The following is a 21,709-nucleotide window of genomic DNA, read 5'->3' on the forward strand; positions in this document are numbered from 1 at the left end:
GGTTGTATACAGAAAGCTAGGAACAGCTAAGAAACAGTGAACAAGGAAGGTCTCAAGGGAAAGGGACCAAGACGTAAAGGATACTTTTTCAAGTCAATTGCCATCTGTGCTGTTTCTGAAGATGCCAAGCAGGCCCCAGCCCGAGGTTAGGGAAGCTCTTCTCACACACCCTAGAAGATGATGTCGCATTAGGCTTTCCCTCTAGCAGCACAGAGCAGCAGATGGGATCCTGAGACTGTCAGGAGGCTCCATGGAAATATAAGGCCATGAGGTTGGTGGTGACACTGTTATTTCCTACTTTAATGAACCCTAATTTTACATGTCAGGTCACTTCTCAACATTACTCTTAGCTACTTTATAAAATTTATTCAGTTTCAAATTTCTCACTTTAAAAAATTTTTTGATTTGTTTTGCAATCTTTAAGAAACATATTTTTGCAATTTTCTATGAAAGCTTTGTAGGAAGTCTTTCCCAAACATTAAAAAATACAGCATTACAAATGCTGTCATTGAAAATATTTTTTATATGGGTAGATGAGAGAATTAATATGCATTTAAAGAAAGCAACAAGGAGAACTATCAAATCTACAAATACAGATACAACAAAACTGCATTGTTCTGGTACTTTAAAATTTTTTGAATGATTCTCTTTTTAATTAAAATATGAAATATAATTTTAGTTCATATCCAAGGCCTTGAGGGAAAATAGGACTATTACAACTTTTCAAATTGGATATTTGATATGTAAATATAACCTGATGTTTTCATGTAGTCACAAGAGCCACAACAAATGAATATATCATATAAAAATTTTATGGGGAATTCTAGAGGCAAGATACACTGGACACATTTTTTTTTCAAAGTGACCAATAGCAGAGTAAAAATTGCTAAAATAAATTTTTTCTAACCCTGAAAGTTTTCATTTCTACTATTGTTTTGAAATAGGCTATCTTCTGAAAAGTCCATAACAAATCATGATCACCATTTGCCACATGGATGGGCACTCTGACTCTAGACTCGGGCTTTCAGTGCCAACATCATTAAGAGATTCTTCAAATTACTTCTAAAATGTCCTTTCCCCTAAGGATTTTCACTTACATCTAATTAGAGTTCTAACTCCATGCCATGTAGTCCCTGTTGCCAAAACTGCTAAATGCTTCAATAAGTAGGAAGGAGGGCATCAATAGAGCAAGACAGATGTAATGTCACTAGTTAACAATAGAGGTGTGAAGCAGCTGCCTTAATGATGAAGCTTATTAATTCATGGTGTTAAAAATAATTGGCAAGGGTTCCTACAAAATACCCAATTTATTCAATAGCATCAAATTGCTTCAAAGTTAAAATCTACATCTTCAATAAAGGAATTCTGAAATATTTGCCAGTGATTTATTTTTTCATTTAACATGTTGCAGGGTAAAAAAGTTGTGCTTAATTTTGAAAGTAGCACTGCTCACATATACTCTTATATTTCAGTGCTTCAAAAATTTTTTGCAACTAAAATTATAAAATAAATAAAGAGTATGTCTTAGGAGAGGAAGTTAGATGAGAAAGAATTTTAAGCAGCTACTTTTCATACGTCCTAAAACAATGATCTTATTGAAGTTCATTTTCAATATCTGTGTATTAACACTGACCTCACACTAAATTAAAAGTAGCTATCACTATTCTAAAAATGCAAATGTTGAAATACACATTAAAATAAATGTGTTATTACAATAGAATAAAATTATGCTCAACAGAATCTTTGACTTTTTACCCAGCATATGTTATGATCATTTCAGGACAACAATAAATAAACAAGTAAGGCTGAAACAGTCTAACTTATTGAAGAGAAACATAAGTGAACAGAAGTCTCAAAAGAGGAATTATAAGTGAAAAGAAATCATTAGTGCACCTTCATTTTTTCTTTGCATTGAATAGAATAAAAATTTTCATATAATAGTGAAATAATAAGAAGGAATATCTGGAAGGGCAACCAATTACCAACAGGAACACAATACTCTGCAGGATAAAGATATTTGTAAGCTACACAGCTGGCAGAGAGAATAAACCATGCAAATACCAGGCATGCCCAATGCTGATCTCTACCCCTCCTTGTCTGTAAAACGATGAACATCTATTATCACACCATATACAAAGTCATCATTCCTTCTTCTTTTTGAGTTCTTCTGTAGTTTTTACTTTCACAAGCTTCTGTTGAAGTTTTTATTTATTTAAAAGCCAGAGAGAGAGAGAGAGAGAGATTTTCCATTTTCTGCTTCACTAATCAAATATCTAGAATGGCCATGGCTGAATTAGGCAAAAGCTAGGGTCCTGGAACACTGTTCAGATCTCCCATGTGGGAAACACAGCATCAAGTTCTTGAATCACTGCCTGCTGCCACCCAGGGAGGCTTTTATCAGGTAGCCAGACCCAAAATAGAGCAGCTGAGACTTGAACCAGGCATTCCCATAAGAGATGCAGGAATTGTAAACGACAACTTAAAGCAGTGTAACAAATGTCTACCCCTCTAGTTACTTTAAAAAGTTTATTCCAGGCCTATTTAGATTCACAAACTTTGAAAACAAATTTTATGATGCAATTCCATAGGCTGTAGGATTTTCCTCACCTCCTCCCCAAATCCTCTCTCCCATATTTTTAAAATTGTATATAGTCCTTCATAAACTTTTGACCTATATTATTACTGTCAAGTGAGACAATACATTCAGAGTTTTATTACTTGCAGGATCAGATGGAACTTCTTACTAATTGTGAAAAAGTTACTGCATGCAAGATACAAAGAGTCTCTATTCACATGGGTCATAATTTTAATTGCTTACACTGATTCAAAGCTTTTGTGTTTTGCAGATTAATGTGCTTTAATGACATGTCTTCTATCAAATGAGCAGTGCATTTTGACTTATATTTTCTCTCTCATGCCCTTTTGATGTAGGGCCACCAGAGATGTATATAGCAGATCTGCCCCAGCAGGGAAGATTAACATGAAAAACAGACTGTCATATTCTTCTTTGATTTTACAGGTTATTTTTGATGACAATGACTGAGCTAATGACTTCAGTCAGCTTCTGATAAATCAGCATCAGTCTATAAGTTGAAAGATGACAACTAAATGTTGATATGAAAAATTGAGAGTGACCGATAAACTAATAAAGATATTCATATTTTAGAATATTCCTAAGACACATCTTTAGACTATTTCCTTAAGCTGACACCCATACTGTTTGGAAGGTTTGGAAGAATAACGTTTCTTCAGACATTGAGTTTAGTTAACCAAATGACCCTGTAAGTCTAAAGGTTCTTTAACAAGTTCTTCAGAATTGTGTTTTATGAAATACTATGCACATATTTGAAAATTCGCTTTATAAGAAAAAATTTAAGCTTTTAACTTAATTGTTATGAAATTTCTGAAGTGTTCTCACATTTTCCCATTCTAAAAACTTCTACTGATCTGTATTGTTCTACTGATGAAGAACATAAGAGATAGAACTTAGAAGTTAAGGAGTTTTTTACCAAAGCTAAAAAGTCTGCTAAGGTATATCATGAAAGATGAAGTCTGCAATGCAAAATTGATTAAAGGGCAGATATTTGGTGCAGGAGTTACTATGTGTCTTGGGATTCCTGTATTTCATACTGAAATCTGTTCGTCAAATTCTGGCTTCAATGATTCCAATTTACTTGCTGCAAATGTTTATCATGGAGGCTGCTGACTGACTTCTGCACTGCAATAACACCAAAACACCATTTCACTCAAACCAAAGGTTACACAGAAAGTGAAGCCTATGAAATAATGAGAAAGTTTCTTTTACCGATAAAACTAAAGAAACTATTATTGCATGATGTAAACAGTATTCAAAATAATAGAAACTTCAGAAACTTGACAGAAATACTGAGCTATCATTGAAAATAATGAATAACTTACTAATTTTTAAGATGACCGGAGAAACATCAATGAATTTATCTTAGTAAAAGAAAACACTGGCAATGAATAAGTTATACTGAATTGGTCAAAACACAATGTGACTATAATTAGTATTCTACTGAGAAAAAGACAATAGTACTAGATCCCTGAAACAGTAAGTCTATCCCACTTGCTTCTCTTTTTTCTGTTTTGCCCTGCTCCTGATTATTTCTTTCTCCTTGATCTGAAATCTCAAGGAGATTCATGGATGTTTTTGCAGGTAGTAGTATCGAAGATACTGAGGTTCAATGAATCCTTGGTGTGGCAAGAGAAAACATTTAAAAGACTTTTTTTTTTAAGTGAGAAAAATCAGTCCTAGAATCTGTAGTATAACTACTTCACACATAACCTTGCTGCATTTTTCTCTGGTAGTCATCAATGATGCTGGCTAGTGCCCAATGAATACACTCAGGCACAAAACTTACGTATGAGTATGGTATCACTCATCTCCTTGTGAATATACTGAAATTCCTCACTTGACATGAAGTTTCACAAAGGTACTGCAGATTACAGTATCTTCTATCAGATACACAGAGGTCAATCTATGAACACCATAGCAGGATGAAATTGTATTTTTATTGAGGTGAAATCTGAGATATATACAGCTTGTAACACACATAATTGAACATGATTTTTCAATTATTCTCAGTATAGCTGGCTTTATTTTAAGAAAAATGCATCACAAGATTAGTATAACTGGTTTTAAGCAGCCTAATGCTGGAGAACACAGAGATACTGACAGTATTCGCGCAGACTTACTGTTCGTATCAATGCCTTTTCATTGAGAAGCTTAAGGTGTGGGAAACAATGACTTAATTCCCATGGCAGTATGTAAAGTACCCTCCTTAACTATGGAGAAAAACAATCTAAAACTCTGTAGACACCTGAAATCAGAAACCGTACCAAAACCTTATATATATTACGTTTTCTTTTTGCACATACATACCTATGATAGTTTTATTTACAATCAGGAACAATAAGATATTATCAAATAATAAAACTGAGCAATTACTACAAAATATTTTAGTAAAGGTAATATGAAGGTGATCTGTCTCAAAAGAGTCAAGACAAATAATATGTTAGGGCTGTAGTTGGCCGTAAGTAATTGAAATTATGAAACCATGAACAAGGGATACTACTGAATACATGTTTGGGCTTTTTTAGTGCAGTGAATGAGAAATCAGAATGTAACAGCATACGCTTTCATCTCATTCAATGTATATCTAGCCTTAAGCTTTTTACTTTTTACTTTATACAATGAACATCTATAGTTTTAAGTATCTCTCACTCACCTATGGAAAATAAGAATAGTGATGTGATACTGTTAATATTGATTGAGTGGATGCTCTGAGCACTGAATGAATTTATCAATGGAAAGTAGTTAGATTATTGCCTGACACATGAAACTACTTGAAGATGCTAGCAAATGCAATGGTTCCTATGGTAGTAGCAAAAACTTTAGGGGCTGGTGCTGTGGAGTAGAGAGCAACGTTCCTGATTGACAGAAGCATTCCATATGGATATCAGTTTGCACCCATCATAGTGGTTCCACTTTGCATTGAGGCCCCTGTTAATGGCCTGGGAAAAGCACTGAAGCAGGGCTCAAATGCTTGGGCTGCTGCTACCATGTGGGAGACCTGGATGAAGCTTCTAGCTTCAGCCTGACCTAGCACTGGCTATTGTGGCCTTCTGGGGTGCTAACTAGCAAATGGAAGAGCTCTCACATACTCTCTCTAAATTACTTTCAAAATAAATAAGTAAATCCTTTTCTAAAAAAGGTGCTTTATTATTAGATTAGTTATATGCATCAAGTTAGTAATTAGGAAAAAATATGAAAAAAGGATACCTATGCTCAAGTGCATTGTCTATATAACCAGTTCTTCTTCCACAGAAATTCTATGGTACAAATGATATGAATCTCACCCTTAAGAGGGTGAAAAATATTCTCGGGGAGGATGTTTGGAGCAGCAGTTAAGGTGCCACTTGGGACACTGGAACACCTGCATGCCTTCTGCTTTGCATTCCAATTCCCTCCTAATGAGCACCTTGGGAGGCAGTGGGGGGAGGATAGGTCAAGCAGTTGAATCTCTGCCACCTACATGGGAGATGCAGGACTCCATGGCTCAGTCCTGCATGTTGTGAGCATTTAGGGAGTGAACAAGTACATGGGATGAGCGAGGTAGCGAGTGAGATGGAGGCTGCTCAGTGGCTGGAGTTCAGTAATGCCGAAGTCAAAGGAACTTGTGTCTTTAGGCTTGTCTGGCAGTGATTCCAACAGTGAGGTAGACAAAAACTTAAAGAGGAAAAGGCAAGTCACCAGGAAAAGCCCGTGAAGAAGCAGAAGACACGGGAGAGTTCTGTCCTCTCCCAAACAGAGCAGCAGCAGCAGCAGACAGCAGCATGTTCCAGATTGGGAAAATGAGGTACATCAGTGTTCGAGGGAAAGTTCTGATACTCAAGAATACTGGGTAGATTCTGAAGGTGAAATGAAACCAGAAGAAAAGGCATTTCTTTAAATCCAGAGCAGTGGAGCTATCCGAAGGAACAGATTTCTGACATGGCTGATGCAGTAAGAAAACTAAAATCCGAGCCATGTGAGGCCTGCAATGTCCTAGTTGTTCTACCCTGTCTTTTCTTTGGCTTTGTTTTCTGAATGCTGTTTTCCAAGCTATTATATATTTGGATTGCAGAACAATTTTTAAGACAAATACTTTTTTATGTGCGTTATTAAAAGTGTTTTGAGTGAAGCTAATTGTCAACTTTATTAAGGAGGATTGCTTTGCGCCCATCTAGTGTAAAATAAAATCAAGTAATTACAATCTTAAAAAAAAGTAGGTGGAAGATCTTCCTCTTCCTCAATCTTTCAAATAAATGTTTTTAAAACTGTATTTATGTCAATTTAAAGATTTATTTTTATTATTTTTTTCATTGGAAAGGCGGATATACAGAGAGGAGAGACAGAGAGGAAGATCTTCCGTCCGATGATTCACTCCCCAAGTGAGCGCAACGGGCCGATACTATGCCGATCCGAAGCCAGGAGCCTCTTCCGGGTCTCCCACGCGGGTGCAGGTTCCCAAAGCTTTGGGCCGTCCTCGACTGCTTTCCCAGGCCACAGGCAGGGAGCTGGAAGGGAAGCGGGGCTGCCGGGATTAGAACCGGCGCCCATATGGGATCCCGGGCGTGCAAGGCGAGGACCTTTAACCACTTGCGCCACCGCGCCGGGCCCTATTTATGTCAATTTAAAAAATAAATTTGGTGGGTATATAGAGAGATTAAAAGAGAGCTCTCATCAGCTAGTTCACTTTCAGATGTCTGTGTATAAACAGGAAGTTAAGAACACAATATGGGGCTCCCAAATGTGTGGCCGTGATTCAAAATATTTGAGTCATCACTTGCTGTTCCTAGAGTGCATATTAGCAGCAACTAGAGTTAGGACTGGACCTTGGCTTCCAAAACCCAGGCACTTTGAAATGAGATTCAGAGATTACAACTGCTATCTTAACCACTAGAACAAATTCTTGCCATGTTTATATTTTTGTTCTTTCCTCAGAAATTAATTTATGCTTTTTCAAAGAACTTAAAGAAATTCAAAGAAAATAAGTGGTTGCTTCACACACTTTAACACTATATTCTACAAACAAGCAAAAACTGAGTAATATCTATCAACCTATCTGCCCCTCCAATCATCAACTCATCAACATTATCTAGTCAGCTGCAATGTATTTTGCTGTATGCTAAGAACAGCCTTTTGGGGGAAAACTAAGAAAGTGAAATAAAAAAATTGAATGTGACAATGATCTTTACTTAGAATGATCATCCAACAGGAGGAGAAGCTCAAAAGCTGGCAAATAAACTACAACAGAATCAAAGCATCAACTCATACCCAGGATATAACAACTGTTAGTCTAAATGGATTTCCAGACTAATACGCCAACAAAGCTTCATAAGCACTCATTACAAGTAAGCCTAACTAAATAAGAAAGGCAGAGAAGATATTTCTAATAGTATTTTTTATTCCAATTTTAAGTTTAGCTCCTGGCAAAAAAGGGAAAAATGAATATAGGCTACTTCCTCAGTCCTCACTAAAGGGTGTGCACAGGGAAAAGGATGTTAAACAGATTTCCTGCATAAAGTCTAAGAGAACTTAATCCTATGGCTCTTTATATGAAGAAACTTCAGTTACATTGAGTAACCATTCAACAAGAACCATCCAACAGAAGCAGCAAGGAAACCTTTTGATCATAATCCAAAGAGCATATTACATCTAAGACAGAATGGCCATCTGGTTTACTCAAGATACTCCTCCTTTATTTTGACTTTGATATTTAAAAGTGCCTCTTAGAAGGATCTAAACCTCAGGAGGAACTTAGTTCAGAAGTTACTTTGTGTGACCTTGTCTGACAGAGACATGGATTTTATAAAATGATTCCAATTTCAACAAAAATGAGATGGCAACAATTTAAAACTTAAAAAAGAAGATGTAAAATACATAAGGTAGTCTGAACACTCAACATCAATGTCGAAAAAGGAATGGACAAAGCAACTGTAGTACATCTACTTCACTGAATATTACTAAACCATTAAGAAAAAAATGAAATTCTACCATTTGCAACAAAATGGTTCCAATTAGAAACCATTACACTTAGTGAAATAAGCCAGTCCCAAAGGACAAATATCATATGCTCCCTCTGATAGAAGGCAACCCTTACACAAAATACAAAACTAATAAACATATAGGCAAATATGTGTATATATACATATATATACATATATATATATATATTCTCTCAGATCAACTGTATAATGGAGGCTAAGAACAAGGAAGTAAAAATATATTGCAATATGCATCTCTACTCTCAAATAAAAGGTATACTCCCAATGAAGCTGTTAACATACCTAGAAAATAGAATACTAGACTGTCTATCATTGTCAATATCTACAATATCATGATACAATTCAGCAGCAGAATGCTGAACTGTGACTGTTGCTAAAGGACTATACTATTATAATATGAAGGAAAATAGTTGATGGGGGGAGTGGGTAAATGGGGAAAGGGAAGGAGGAGGTAGAGGGGGAAATCCTGCACCTACAAACCCATATAATGGAAAATAATAACAATAAAAAGAAACTACTATATGAATAAAATAAGCTCATTTTTTCTCATTTAAAGAAAATAAAACTTAAAAACTTGAAAAAAAACCAGTGCTACAACACTGTGAAACTCACACTCAGAATTGAAAGCAATTCTTCAGTACTGCATTCAGGTTTCAAACGGTCCTTGAACATTTTAACTGTTTGATGCTTCAGATAGTAATAGGAAGCAATCCTGCCATACGTCAGAGGTTCAATACTCCGACTATCCTATTTGAAAATAAAAAATAATGTAATATAAGTAGAAAGCTCAACAGAAGTATGTAACATTATAAAATCAGTTATTCAAGTTGCATGTTGCTTACTGAAACAATTTCGTAAAAATCCTGGTATCACTAAAGTAAAGACCCAGCACTGCCTAAAAAGCTGGGCTGTCCTCAGCTGGAATCAACAAGACTGAATCATACCTCTCCAATTTCAATGCAGTAGGAGTTCTCCAATTCAATCAGGGACTTCTCAATCAGGTGGGAAAGAAACTTGTTCACTGAATCATGGCTCACTTCACCCAAATTGTAATAGCTAGAAAACAAGAAAAAATATTATTTGTTTCAAGATAATTTTACTAAAATTATCACCACAGCTTTACATGTTATTTTTCAGTATCTCAAAATTATTAAATTGCATTTACAGCAGCATACTGAGAAAGAAGAGATATATATAGCATGTGTCTTTACTCCCAAATAATAGCAGCATTTCCAGGTTATTTTTAATTATTCTGTTACGTTGCATTATTTCTTTTCCTACATTTGTCATGTTATATTCATATATCAGAAAGTTAAACCTGTAAAGGCGAAATAAATCACTATGTCATTGTAATAATTGGGCTTACAAGGAGGGAGAGAGGAAGGGAGAGGGGATTATTTTGTACACATGTAAATCTGTATAGTGGGAAAAACTAAATCTTTATAATAAAAACATGCACTAAATTTTACATTTACAGAAATTGAAATAAAGTAACATCACATGGATTACCTCTACAGATGAAAAAGCCCTGCCTCCAGGTTTGAAAAATGATAAACTTTGAAATATAAGGCAAGTGCATAAAATTATGCATATTAATTTTCCTATGCTAAAGCTAGTATTTCATCAATTTACACAGCCACAAACCAGGTGTATTTTACAAGTGGTCTGTATGTGCAAATATATTTGTATACATATACATTCATAAAAATACACCTATCTTCTATAAAAATTATCCTAACTTCACAAATCTCAAAAACTGTCAATCTGGGTGACAGAAAAATTCTATTGCTATTCTCTTACTTCTTAAGGAATAGATGTAATTTTAATGACAGGAAGGCACTTCAGGCTGAAAGTAAAGCATTTCTGCTAAATGTCAATATATATTCATGTGTTTACATTTTTATTTTAGAAAACACAGACAATTCACTTGGCTGTTGAGTGCTTCTCTCTGCAACTCCCAGAGGTTCTTGAAAATCTCTAGGATTACTGTAAATTTGTGCTGGAAACAGACATAAAGTATGAAGAGTTACACTGACTAACCTGGTAGTTTTCTTAGAAATCTTGAAGTTATATAAAAGGAATACATTTTATTAATAGTGTAAAACTTTATTTCATCTTTGAAACTGCCTGTGCATGTCTTTTGCCTTTTTCTTAATTGGACAGTAGCATGATTAAGTTTTTTGTGTTTCTTGCATATCCTTCCTGGATACTAATCATTTATCAGATACACGACTTGCAAATATTTTCTCTCATCTGACAGCTGCCTTTTCACTTTTTTGAGTGTTTCCTTTGCTGTGCAGCGGTTTTTTCACATGATGTAGTTCCATCTTTTTTTCCCCTTTGTTGCCTGTGCTTGTAGGGTCTTATCCAAGAAGTCTTTGCCTATGCCAATGTCTTGGAGTACTTCCTCTGTTTTCCTTCTTACTGGGTTAATTCTGCACTAAGGAATCAGTGTGCAGAATTTGTATATAGTATTTTCATCTTTCCTCATTTGAATCAAGTACCAAGAGTGGGGAAAGAGGTTTTAGCAAGCAGGTTCTCATTATTAAAGCCTCCAAGACACTTTTACATCTGTATTGCACTAGGAAGAGGATATTATGGCCTGAAAAAAAGGTGTTAGCAATTTGAAATGTGTGAAACCATAACTTGAAGGGATGGAGAAACACCGACAAGAGAATTCATAATTGTAGTTAGTTACTGTCTCAAAGAGAAACAGTTAAATTTAGTAATATCAAAACATTTAAAAATACAAAATCAGCTAGAAGACATAGCAGAATATATTTTTCTAAAAAGTATTAGTTAGAGCAAATGGCTAAGCACATTCAAATAAATGCCGTCTCCACTGAATAAACATTGTTAAGAGGCAACTGAAATTTATTTAGGAATATAAGTTTTTCATTTAAAAAATAGCTATTTTTGGTTCACAGAAAATTACTGCTTTTCCTAGGAGTTACTGTCATAAACCATTTCTGAATATTAAGCCATGCTGATGTAAGTAAATACTGAATCCAGTTGTTACTAATTTAGGCAAAATAGTCAGGGGCAGATGTTAAATGCTCGCAATGGAAGAATCTCAACTGATCTTGAACTGTGGTGACGCAGCAAGGTGGAGGAATCCACCATGGGGAAGGGTTTGGGGAGTTGTGGGCGGAGTCCCAGTGCCTATAAAACTGTGCAAAACTGTGTCACATAATGCAAAGTAATTTATAAAAAAAATTGCCTCGGAATTTCTACTGCATCCTGAACCTGAGTATCACTTTGAGTTCTCACCATTGTACTTCTGATACAGCTTCTTGTTAATACATCCAGGGAAGTAACAGATGATGGCTCAAATACTCAAATTTGAACTTCATTCACCTGGGGGACACCAACCAGGTTCCAGGTTTCTGGCTCTGAGCTGGCCCCGGCCTAGCTATTTAAGGTATTTGGAAAGAAAATGAGTGATGAAATATTTTTGCTGCTGATGTTTTAGGTAGATGGAAATAATAATAAAGACTGCTTTTTAAAATTAGAATAGATAACAGAGAACAAGGAAAGCTTAGAACCAGACAGGAAACGATCAGCGTGGACTCACACATACCTTACTAGGCAGGACACAAGGATTGGTTACTCCTCACTAGGGTATTGAAGATTTCTCTGCACACCCCTCCTAAAACAGTTCTGCACCTCAACTGTTAACATATGCCTTGTTACAGTTATAAGCCAGTTTGAACTATCCTAAAATCCGCCAAGTTCAGTAAAAATTATGCTTCAACACTATAAACTGGTAAATACTAAAATGAAAATAGACACGAAATAGCTGAATAGTACCCTATAGCCATTTTAAGGTATACAGCAGCCAGTTCTGCATATAAACTAATATTGAAACATCAATGAAGCAGTCACAGTATGTGGTTAAGAACTTGCATTTTTTTTTTTAACATATTGGTCACTCAGTATCATGTCAATTGATTCCATAATGTTGTAAATTGTTGTTGATGTTACGTTGGGGCTTTTCCTTGAAGAAACTGTTGAATTTATCTGGACAATAAGAAGCTGGACTCTATGTATGGTACATGCTTGCAATGAAAGAATCTTGACTGGATTTGGACTGTACTACAGCAACAAGGTGGAGGAATCCACCATGGGAGGAAGGCATGGGGAGGGGTTGGGGGAATCCCAGAGGCTATGAAACTGTGTCACAGAATGCAATATAATTAATAATAATAATAATAAAAGAAAGTGCTGGGATCCCAATTGGATGCCAGTTCTAGACCTGGCAGCTACACTTCCCATCCAATTCCCTGCTTGTGGCCTGGAGAAACAGCCGAGGACAGCCCAATGCTTTGGGACCCTGCACCCGCGTGGGAGACCTGGAAGAAGTTCCAGACTCCTGGCTTTGGATTAGCACAGCACCAGCCGTGCTGGTGGAGTGAATCATCCCACAGAAGATCTTCTTCTCTGTCCCTCCTCCTCTGTATTTCTGACTTTGCAATAAAAACAAATAAATCCTTAAAAAAAAAAAGACTGCTTTTTTAAAAATGCAAATATGTGGAAGTGAAAAGCCTTCTTTAGAATCCACTAAAATATTTCCTTGTTCTGGGACATGACTAAGCAGAAGCATTTAGTTTAAAATAATGTCTTGTTTTATAGATATAAATATAAATTCTGGATACTCAGAACTCCATGAAAAAGATCCCCAGAGTGATTTCAAATTTTATACATATTTTTTCTATTTTAGTTTTACTCTCTTGAGAAATGAAATTCATCAGTCAAACTTTCCACAATAAGTGCCTATTTACTTTATATTTCACTATCTTCAGCTTACTAAATCAATAACTTCTCCATCACAATTTTCAGTTGTCTTTATTAATACATAGATGATGGGCCCGACGCGGTGGCGCAAGTGGTTAAGTCCGCGCCTTGCACGCCCGGGATCCCATATGGGTGCCGGTTCTGGTCCCGGCAGCCCCGCTTCCCTTCCAGCTCCCTGCCTGTGGCCCGGGAGGGCGGTCGAGGACGGCCCAAAGCTTTGGGACCCTGCACCCGCGTGGGAGACCCGGAAGAGGCTCCTGGCTTTGGATCGGCATAGTATCGACCCTTTGCTCTCACTTGGGGGGTGGGTCATGGGACGGAGGATCTTCCTGTCTGTATCTCCTCTCTGTATATCCGCCTTTCCAATAAAAAAAAAAATAATAAAAATAAATCTTTAAAAAAAAAATAAAAAAAACACATAGATGATAACATGATTTCTAAATTAATAATACTAGTAAAAAGGTACAAGCATGCTATGTAAGTAGTAACATTTATACAATAAGAACCAAACTATATGCAAATAATCACAGGATGAATAATTTTGAAAACAATGTTGTAATCAAACACAACAAAACTAAACTTCTTTTCCATTTATAAATTCATTAGATTGATTGATAAAAAAGCTAAGTGGATGTAGTTTCTGACTGTCATAAACTATTATGCTAATAAATATAATCAGAATGCCAGCTTATATTTTTATGTTTTAATGAATAATTTTGGAATTCTCATAAATATTTATAACCACAATGATAAAACTTTCCTTAAAAAATTAGTTCTTTTAAATAATCTGCTCACCAGTTATTATATCCACTGTATTTTCAACATGTAGTCTGATGCCACAATGCTCATTCTAAAACTGCCTTAGGTCTACTGGTTCACTTTAAAGATTAATTTTTGGCTTTCATTCAGATAAAATAAATTCAGAGTAAACACTGAAAAAAAAGTTGGTCAAAAGGACAACTGATTTAAAATTTTCCCAGAGAGGACAACAAATTATCTGATGACCTTATTAAAATATTACTTGTACTTAATTTGTGAAAAACACGTTTCTATGGAAAGAAAAAAAAAACTTGGGATATTTATTCTTAACACAGTATTTTTTCTCTAAAGGAGATAACATTCTTACTGATATGTATAACAGGCTACAAAATTCAAGCTACTGAACATTATTGAATTGTACCAAGTACTATTCTTTGAGATTGAAAGGCCAATGTAGACATTTTTAAATTCCTTAAAAATAATGTTGCTAAATTTAAATGTACTTTTTTTAGGATCATAAAATTTTGAGAGTTAATTCTGACTTTTGTGAAAAAAGGATGGAGTTGGGTTTGGTAAGATCTGTCTTGGTAGGAATACGGCCTTCACTTCTATCAAGAATTTTTCAGCATGCTACAATTTTGAGTGTGTACAAGCCTAAGCATTTATTTTAAAATGACATTTCATCAATTTCAATAATCAGTTGGCTAATTAGAAAAATCCTGCAACAGTTAAATACAAAGGTCTGTTTTCATGCTGTACTCTCCACAGTACCAAATTTGTAATTTACTGGTTATTTAAACAGAAAACTTAAACAACTGTTTAATTATGGATAACGGATACAATGTAGTTTCGTGCTCGCTGCATTGAATCATCAAGTCATTATGTTCCCTTTGCCATAACAGACAGCCTACCTTTTTGTCAGCATGCTATTTCATTTATTTCACAGAGAAACCCAGTTTCACAATAATTGACTTGTCAGAAGCTCTAATTTATGAGGCTGAGCTTTGTAAGATTTCTCTATATTGGGCTCAACCTGCACACAAGCAGGGTTGAATATTTACAATGCTGTTAACAGGTGCTGAGTTGTTTAATGATTCTAATAGCCAGAAGCGTACTGAGAAAGCCAGCGGGATTACAATTACAGGCTGTTTGAACACAACAATTACTAGTCCCCAGAGAGGAGTGAAAGTCAAAGGCAGTTTAATACTGACAGCATCTAGCACATGGGCTAGGAAAGCTAACTTCTATTTGCAATCCATTGGGAAAAAGTCATAACAAACCTCTCTCAATCTCAAAGGTTTACAAAGTTAATAAAGTATGACAATCATATACTAAAAACTTTTCAAAAATTATCTTTAAAAGATATAATCAAAGGAAAAACAAGATTAATACATGAGACCTGATTCTAACCTTTTTCCAAACTGAACCCAGATGAAATTTCACCAGCTGAGAATGAAAGAGATTTTATAGTAATGTACAGCACAGATAAAGTTACACCAAACAGTCTGGATTTAATGTGAACAGTGGCAGCCATTTCCTGTTTGTTTTATGTAAACCTGCTTAGATATCATGCTGGGAAATGTTGCTGCTATAACTGTCAGTACTAGGAAGTCATTTGTTACAGCATCATGTTTTTTTATGTTCAGATTATGCAGTAGTAATAATGACACAAATAATGAAAGTGGCTGCAGGGACAGCTGAAACTACAATAACATTTTTGCCCCAGAAATTTTTAAAAGGGTTCTCAAGGGAAAAACAATGAGTAATACTGTATGTACAAATTGAATCCAGAACTCAGTTTGGAATATATTTTATGAAAGCACCAGCACATGTGTTTATATACATTTGAACAAGTTAATGTATGTGTGTTTGTACATAACTCTGTACATTTAAATGCATATATATTTGCATAAAATCATATATATAACATATATACACACAAGATTATATAAACTGCTATAAAGTGAGCAATCAGGGACAGTGGTTGAAACCTTTCTTAGGTTTCACTTTTACCATTCTATGGTGCAGGTTTTACGCTAGTATCATTAACTGAAGGGGTTACTCAAGTTTTACTCGCTTATTTATGACTGCATCTTGAAAGTGGTCTTCCTTTTCTATGGTTAAATAAACCCCAGCCTCTTTGTTGTACATACCCAAAGGCAAAGAAGCATGAATATGCACCCTTATCACCTAAGTAAAATCAAATCCCAACTGACTGCATCAAATGATAGGGAGTATTAAGAAAAATTAAAACAATAATAATATAACAGGTCCTCTGTTAGAGCTAAGGATTTTACCTTTCCTAAAAGTTTAACAAAATCTGAATATAAATAGGAAAAATTTTCTTGAACTGTTGTGATCATGTTGACTTTCAGCTTTGTGGAAATGCGATTTTAATATAAACAATAATATAAACATGTAATTAAGAGCCAATCTGAGGATACAGGAACAGGGAAGTCTTGTGCATGGTTGGTGGGAATGTAAATCAGAGTAGCCATATGGGAATACAGAACAGAGGTTCTTTAACTAAAAATAGACACCCGACTGAGTCAATCCCATTACCAGTAATATATTCAAAGGCATTAAAATCAGTATGAGAAGGATACATCCGCATTCCTGTTTATTATAGCATCATCTACAACATGCTAGAAACAGAAACAGCTTCAGTGTTCATGAACAGATAAACAGATTAAAAATGTGACTTTTCAATGACTGGGAATGATAACGTGAGAATGATAAACTACTACAGTTTTATTGATCTGTGAGTATTTTAAATTTTACTGTTCATGAGTGAAATGGACATCTTTTTACTTGATTATTGTTCATAGTCCTTGTGTATATCCTTACTGACCTATCATTTTTTCACTCCCCCCCCCCCTTTTTGGGTTAAGATTAATTTATTTATTTGAAAGGTAGAGTTACAAAGGTGCTTTCCCAGGCACATCAGCGGGAAGCTGGACTAGAAATAGAGCAGTTGACCCTGGAACCATTGTTCAAATAAGATGCTGGCATTGCGGGCTGTGGTTGACCCTGGAACCATTGTTCAAATAAGATGCTGGCATTGCAGTGTAGGGACTGATGTTTTTTACTGTTTTAACTCTTTAGTTGAGTATTAAGCCTTTGACAATAATGTAGGTTATAAATATGTTATATCAAAAATAAGAAATAAAGGAAAGAAAAGGAAGAGAAAGGGAGAAAAAGGGAGGGAAGTATTATATTATTAGAATTTTATCTAGGAATTATATTGAACCTGTTTATATAAATAACATTTTACTGTGACAACTGATGAGAACTGCGTTGTAGCAATTATCATGCTTTTGCTGTGATCTCCAAAACCAAATATATCAATAAAATCCATTTTAAAAACAGGATATAAATTCAATTTTATATGCAATGGGATAATATACAACTTGAAAAGCAAATGAAATCGTGATCTGTAACCAGATCGATTAATCTAGAAGATATAACGCTAAGTGAGATGAGTGAGGTGCAGAGAGACAAACATTGCATGATTTCAGTTACGTGCAGAGGCTGGACATGAACAAGGCTTGGAAACAGACTTCTACTTTAGAATGATAGTCATGATAGTCATAGTCATAACCTAGCCAGAGTATTAAAGTATACACACATGACTTTTAAAGGAATTAGCACCAGATGGTTGAAAGCGGATAAACCAATACAGTCTGAAAATTAGCTGATGTTGTATTTATCAATATTCACCCACATATGCCTTTACTTTGAAGACAAAGAGTAGCTGGGTACCAGACAGCTACTGCTGGCTGGAAGATGAACACCAGCAAAAACAGAAATTGAGGGGAGCCTCTTACTTAAAGGTGGTGTGAGTTATCTGTTCTGGCCCTCTTAGAGGAAGTAGGTGGGGTGGGAGAATGAGGATGCCTAACTCTGGGGGCAGCAAGAGGTAGGAAAGCAGCTGTTACAACTACCAAATACTCTAACCCAAGTCATTAAGAAGACGCATATATGTGACTCCCAGTCACAAAATTTCCTTATTGTTATATCTGCCCATTCGATAGAGCAGGTGAGGCAAAGCAAAGTAACGAAGTATACTATTGACATGGACTACACTGACTACAACCAGGAAGGAATAACACGCACTTAAATTGCCACAGACCAATAAAACTCCCTGATCAGAGGTCCAGGATAATTTTTTAAATTTACAATCCAAATATTTTATATTCCCCAATATTTCCTTTGTACCCCTATACTAAACCTCTCACGTTTCTATTTTGTTCCTAACTACCACTGTTTATTATAGTTGTATGTGACTGTTTCTCATCACAATATTAAATAGTAGACAGTTTATACCAGAGCGATGGGGAGTGATGACTATTTCAGTTCCTTCTTTGGGGGGATCCCATTCTGATCGGGGTCTCCAACTGTGCTCTTGGCTGAACTCATTCTCACAGTTGTAAACACTGGAGAGTTTCCTGCCCCTTTTGTGAATTTAAAGACTTACTAACTGTATCTTACCTTAGTTCCCACCTGCCATGTAGTTCATTTTCAAATTAGGTTACATCGAGGACAGATTAAAGCAGGTTAAGTGCTAGAGAATTACAGAAGTAAGGAGGAGGAAAAATATATAAAAAAAGAAATTGGAATTTGAAGTCAAGGTAAATAGATGTCAAGTGCTAACACCAACAAAAGTAAGAACACAAATATTTTGTTAGTTATCAGATTAATTCAGTAAGTTATGCAAGTCTGAAATGACAATGGGCAGTTCAGGGAAATCACATGTGGCAACATTCAGCACGACAGTGTAGAAATAAAACGCACATGATGAGTAGATTAGATGAATATATTACAGAATATTTAATCTATCAGTAATACAGAAGGGACATCTAAAGAAGGATTTCTTAGCATTATGAATGGAGAAGAGTACAAAATCACTTGGGTGATAGTCTTACCCAAAAGATGTAACCTGAATTTAGTGATGAGGAAACTTCAGGCAAATTCAAACTGAAGGATACACTAGAAATTAACTGGTGAATACTCTTGTTCACTAGAGTGAACTAGAGAAGCAGAGAAACTAAATGCAATGCAAGACCTAGTTTGGATCCTTGGAAGAGAAGGGACATCAGCACAGCAACTGGTGAAGTCTGAATAAAACTTGTAGATCATCTAACAGTTTGTATAAATATCAACTTCTTGATTTTGATAAGAATATTATTGTCATGTAAGATGTTAAGAGAAGAAAACTTGGTAGATGGTCTATAGTGCCTCTTTGTACTTATTTTGCAGTTTATTCCTTCTCAAACCCCTTCAAAATAAAATATTAATAAAATCAATTTCTCAAGCTTTTAAAATTTTCTGTATATTATATAAGCTAAAGAAATTCACAACATCAAAACAATCCAGTTAATAAATAGGTAAAAGCTCTCAATATTTTTCAAAAGAAGTCTAAATGGCCAACAGCAACACAAAAAAATGCTTAGGATCACCAGATACAAAGGAAAAGTAAAGTAAAAATGGATCTAACATTTGATCCAGTTATCTCTCTTCTGGAAATGGGTCACTTATGATTCCCCTTGCAATGACAGGAATGTCTTTCCCACACTGAGAGATCAGCCCTTGAGACAGTGGCCGATTTACATCTTGATGCCTCAGAGTTTACTATGACATCTGACAAATATGAGGTTCTGAATGAAGATCTAGTATACTCTCCGGAATAAAACATACTCTACCATACCCCAGTTTGATTTTCTCTGCAGATATCTGATTAACAATGCTATTTTTTTCCATAAAATTTCACAAGTATATAGACTTTAACTATATCTAGGGCAGATACTAACACACGGTTTAGTATTTCTTAATAATTTCAGGTGCCATGTTTCTAACCACAGAGCAAACTGCTCAGGATATTTCAAGATAAGTACATTGAGTAGTAAAAGCACAAAATCATCAATTTTCTGATATAATAGAATGTGATCATAACATAGAAATCATCTGATTCTCTGAGCTAAATTATATACCTAGAATGGTCAAAGTTCTGAATATTCTGAATGGACACTGATTTGGAGTTAATTACTTTCAAATATGCCTCCTTTCTATACAACACAGAGACGTAAATAACTGCTCTTTAAAGAGCCCTGTACTTACCTGGGGTTCATGATAAGACGCCGGAAAAAGTAAGTCCAGGTGATATAATCCAAGGCATCTTGCTTAGAAGTTATTGTACCACCAGCAATTTCTGCATTTAAATGGTCAGAAAGTACTCCTAATAAGCTATACAGTGAAAACAAAAAGACAGGAAACATACAAGAAAATTAAATATAGAATAGTTTTAATCTCACAGTGAAGATTCAATCTTTTATGATGTAAAATGTTTTCTAAAATTTACATATTTTACACATATTTTTATATCATCTGTGAATAAGTCATTTAAATTATTTGATGGAAATTTGGTTTAAATTTCTCCACGAGTCCATAAATCATCTAGCACAAGTAACTCAATAACCTGTATTATTAATGAATACGACATATTTATTTTGCTTTCTTTAGAAAAAGTACGTTTATTCTTTCACTTTAATGTGAATATAAATTAGACTGGTCATAGGCAGAATGTCAGAAAAATACTGAAATTAAAAAATATTTTTCCAGAATGATTTAACTGTAGTAATAATTTGATTAGAGCAATCACAAGTAACTATTGTATGACAAGTATCTAACAGAGGGTACTTATTACTATTAGTAATTTTGGGGAAATAAACCATGGCATGGAAAATAAGCCTGACAGGGAGGCAGTTAATACTTTCAAGAGATGAGAAAGCCACAAAAGGTGACATGAGCAAGAAGAGATACCTTGGAAAATACAAAGGAGTATATTTATGGAAAAGTGGTGTAAGTGGTGTATCCTGTAAATCTCAGGATATTTGTCAATCAAGATATTTCATTCATTCATTCATCTACTCATAAACATTAAATGTTTAGTCAAAGCACACATGGCTAAATGAATTATGATATATGGAAAAATACACAGGTATAGTTTTTCCAAAGGAGATGAGAAAATGGTTCTGGTAAGTTAGGTTGCTATGTTGGGCTTGGTGCGGTAGCTTAGTGGCTGAAGTCCTCACCCTGCATATGCTGGAATCTTATACTGGCACCGGTTTTAATCCTGTCAGCCCTGTTTCCTATCTAGCTCCTTGCTTGTGGCCTGGGAAAGCAGAAGAGGCACCCCAAAGCCTTGGGACCCTGCACCCACATGGGAGATCCGAAAGAAGTTCAGGTCTCCTGGCTTTGGATCAGCTCATATCCAACCATTGTGGCTCACTTGGGGAGTGAATCATCAGACGGAAGATCTTCCTCTCTGTGTCTTCTCTTCTCTGTATACCTGATTCTCTACTAAAAGTAAGTTACGTTGCTATGTTACACTAATTTACCAGTAGCAGAATACAAATGAGCACACTTCATTTGGAGAGCAATTTGGCAAGATCTGTCAGAACAAATTACTATGGCCAAACAATTTTACTTTTTCATTATGACCTGCCAAAAATTATGTGCATGTGAGCACAGGAAAGCAAAACAGTTCAGTGCAACGTTACATATAAATAAGGGATCCTGGAAATGC

At 35.4% G+C, this 21,709-nt stretch overlaps 1 protein-coding gene and 1 pseudogene across 1 annotated transcript in view; one reads left to right on the forward strand and one right to left on the reverse strand.

Annotated features, from left to right (window-relative positions):
- Positions 1–21,709, reverse strand: part of ASCC3 (activating signal cointegrator 1 complex subunit 3) — a 294,902-nt gene that overhangs the window by 60,002 nt on the left and 213,191 nt on the right. The window contains exons 34-36 of the mRNA XM_040983825.1: positions 20,242–20,367; positions 9,516–9,627; positions 9,184–9,318 (exon numbers count right to left, since the gene is read on the reverse strand). Coding sequence (XP_040839759.1) covers positions 9,184–9,318; positions 9,516–9,627; positions 20,242–20,367 — 373 coding nt within the window. The remainder of the gene's footprint in view (positions 1–9,183; positions 9,319–9,515; positions 9,628–20,241; positions 20,368–21,709) is intronic.
- Positions 6,175–6,610, forward strand: LOC121158316 (annotated as a pseudogene).

This window comes from Ochotona curzoniae, unplaced genomic scaffold (genome assembly GCF_017591425.1).
Source record: "Ochotona curzoniae isolate NIBS_2020 unplaced genomic scaffold, NIBS_Ocur_1.0 contig_3819, whole genome shotgun sequence".
Classification (NCBI taxonomy): Eukaryota; Metazoa; Chordata; class Mammalia; order Lagomorpha; family Ochotonidae; genus Ochotona; species Ochotona curzoniae.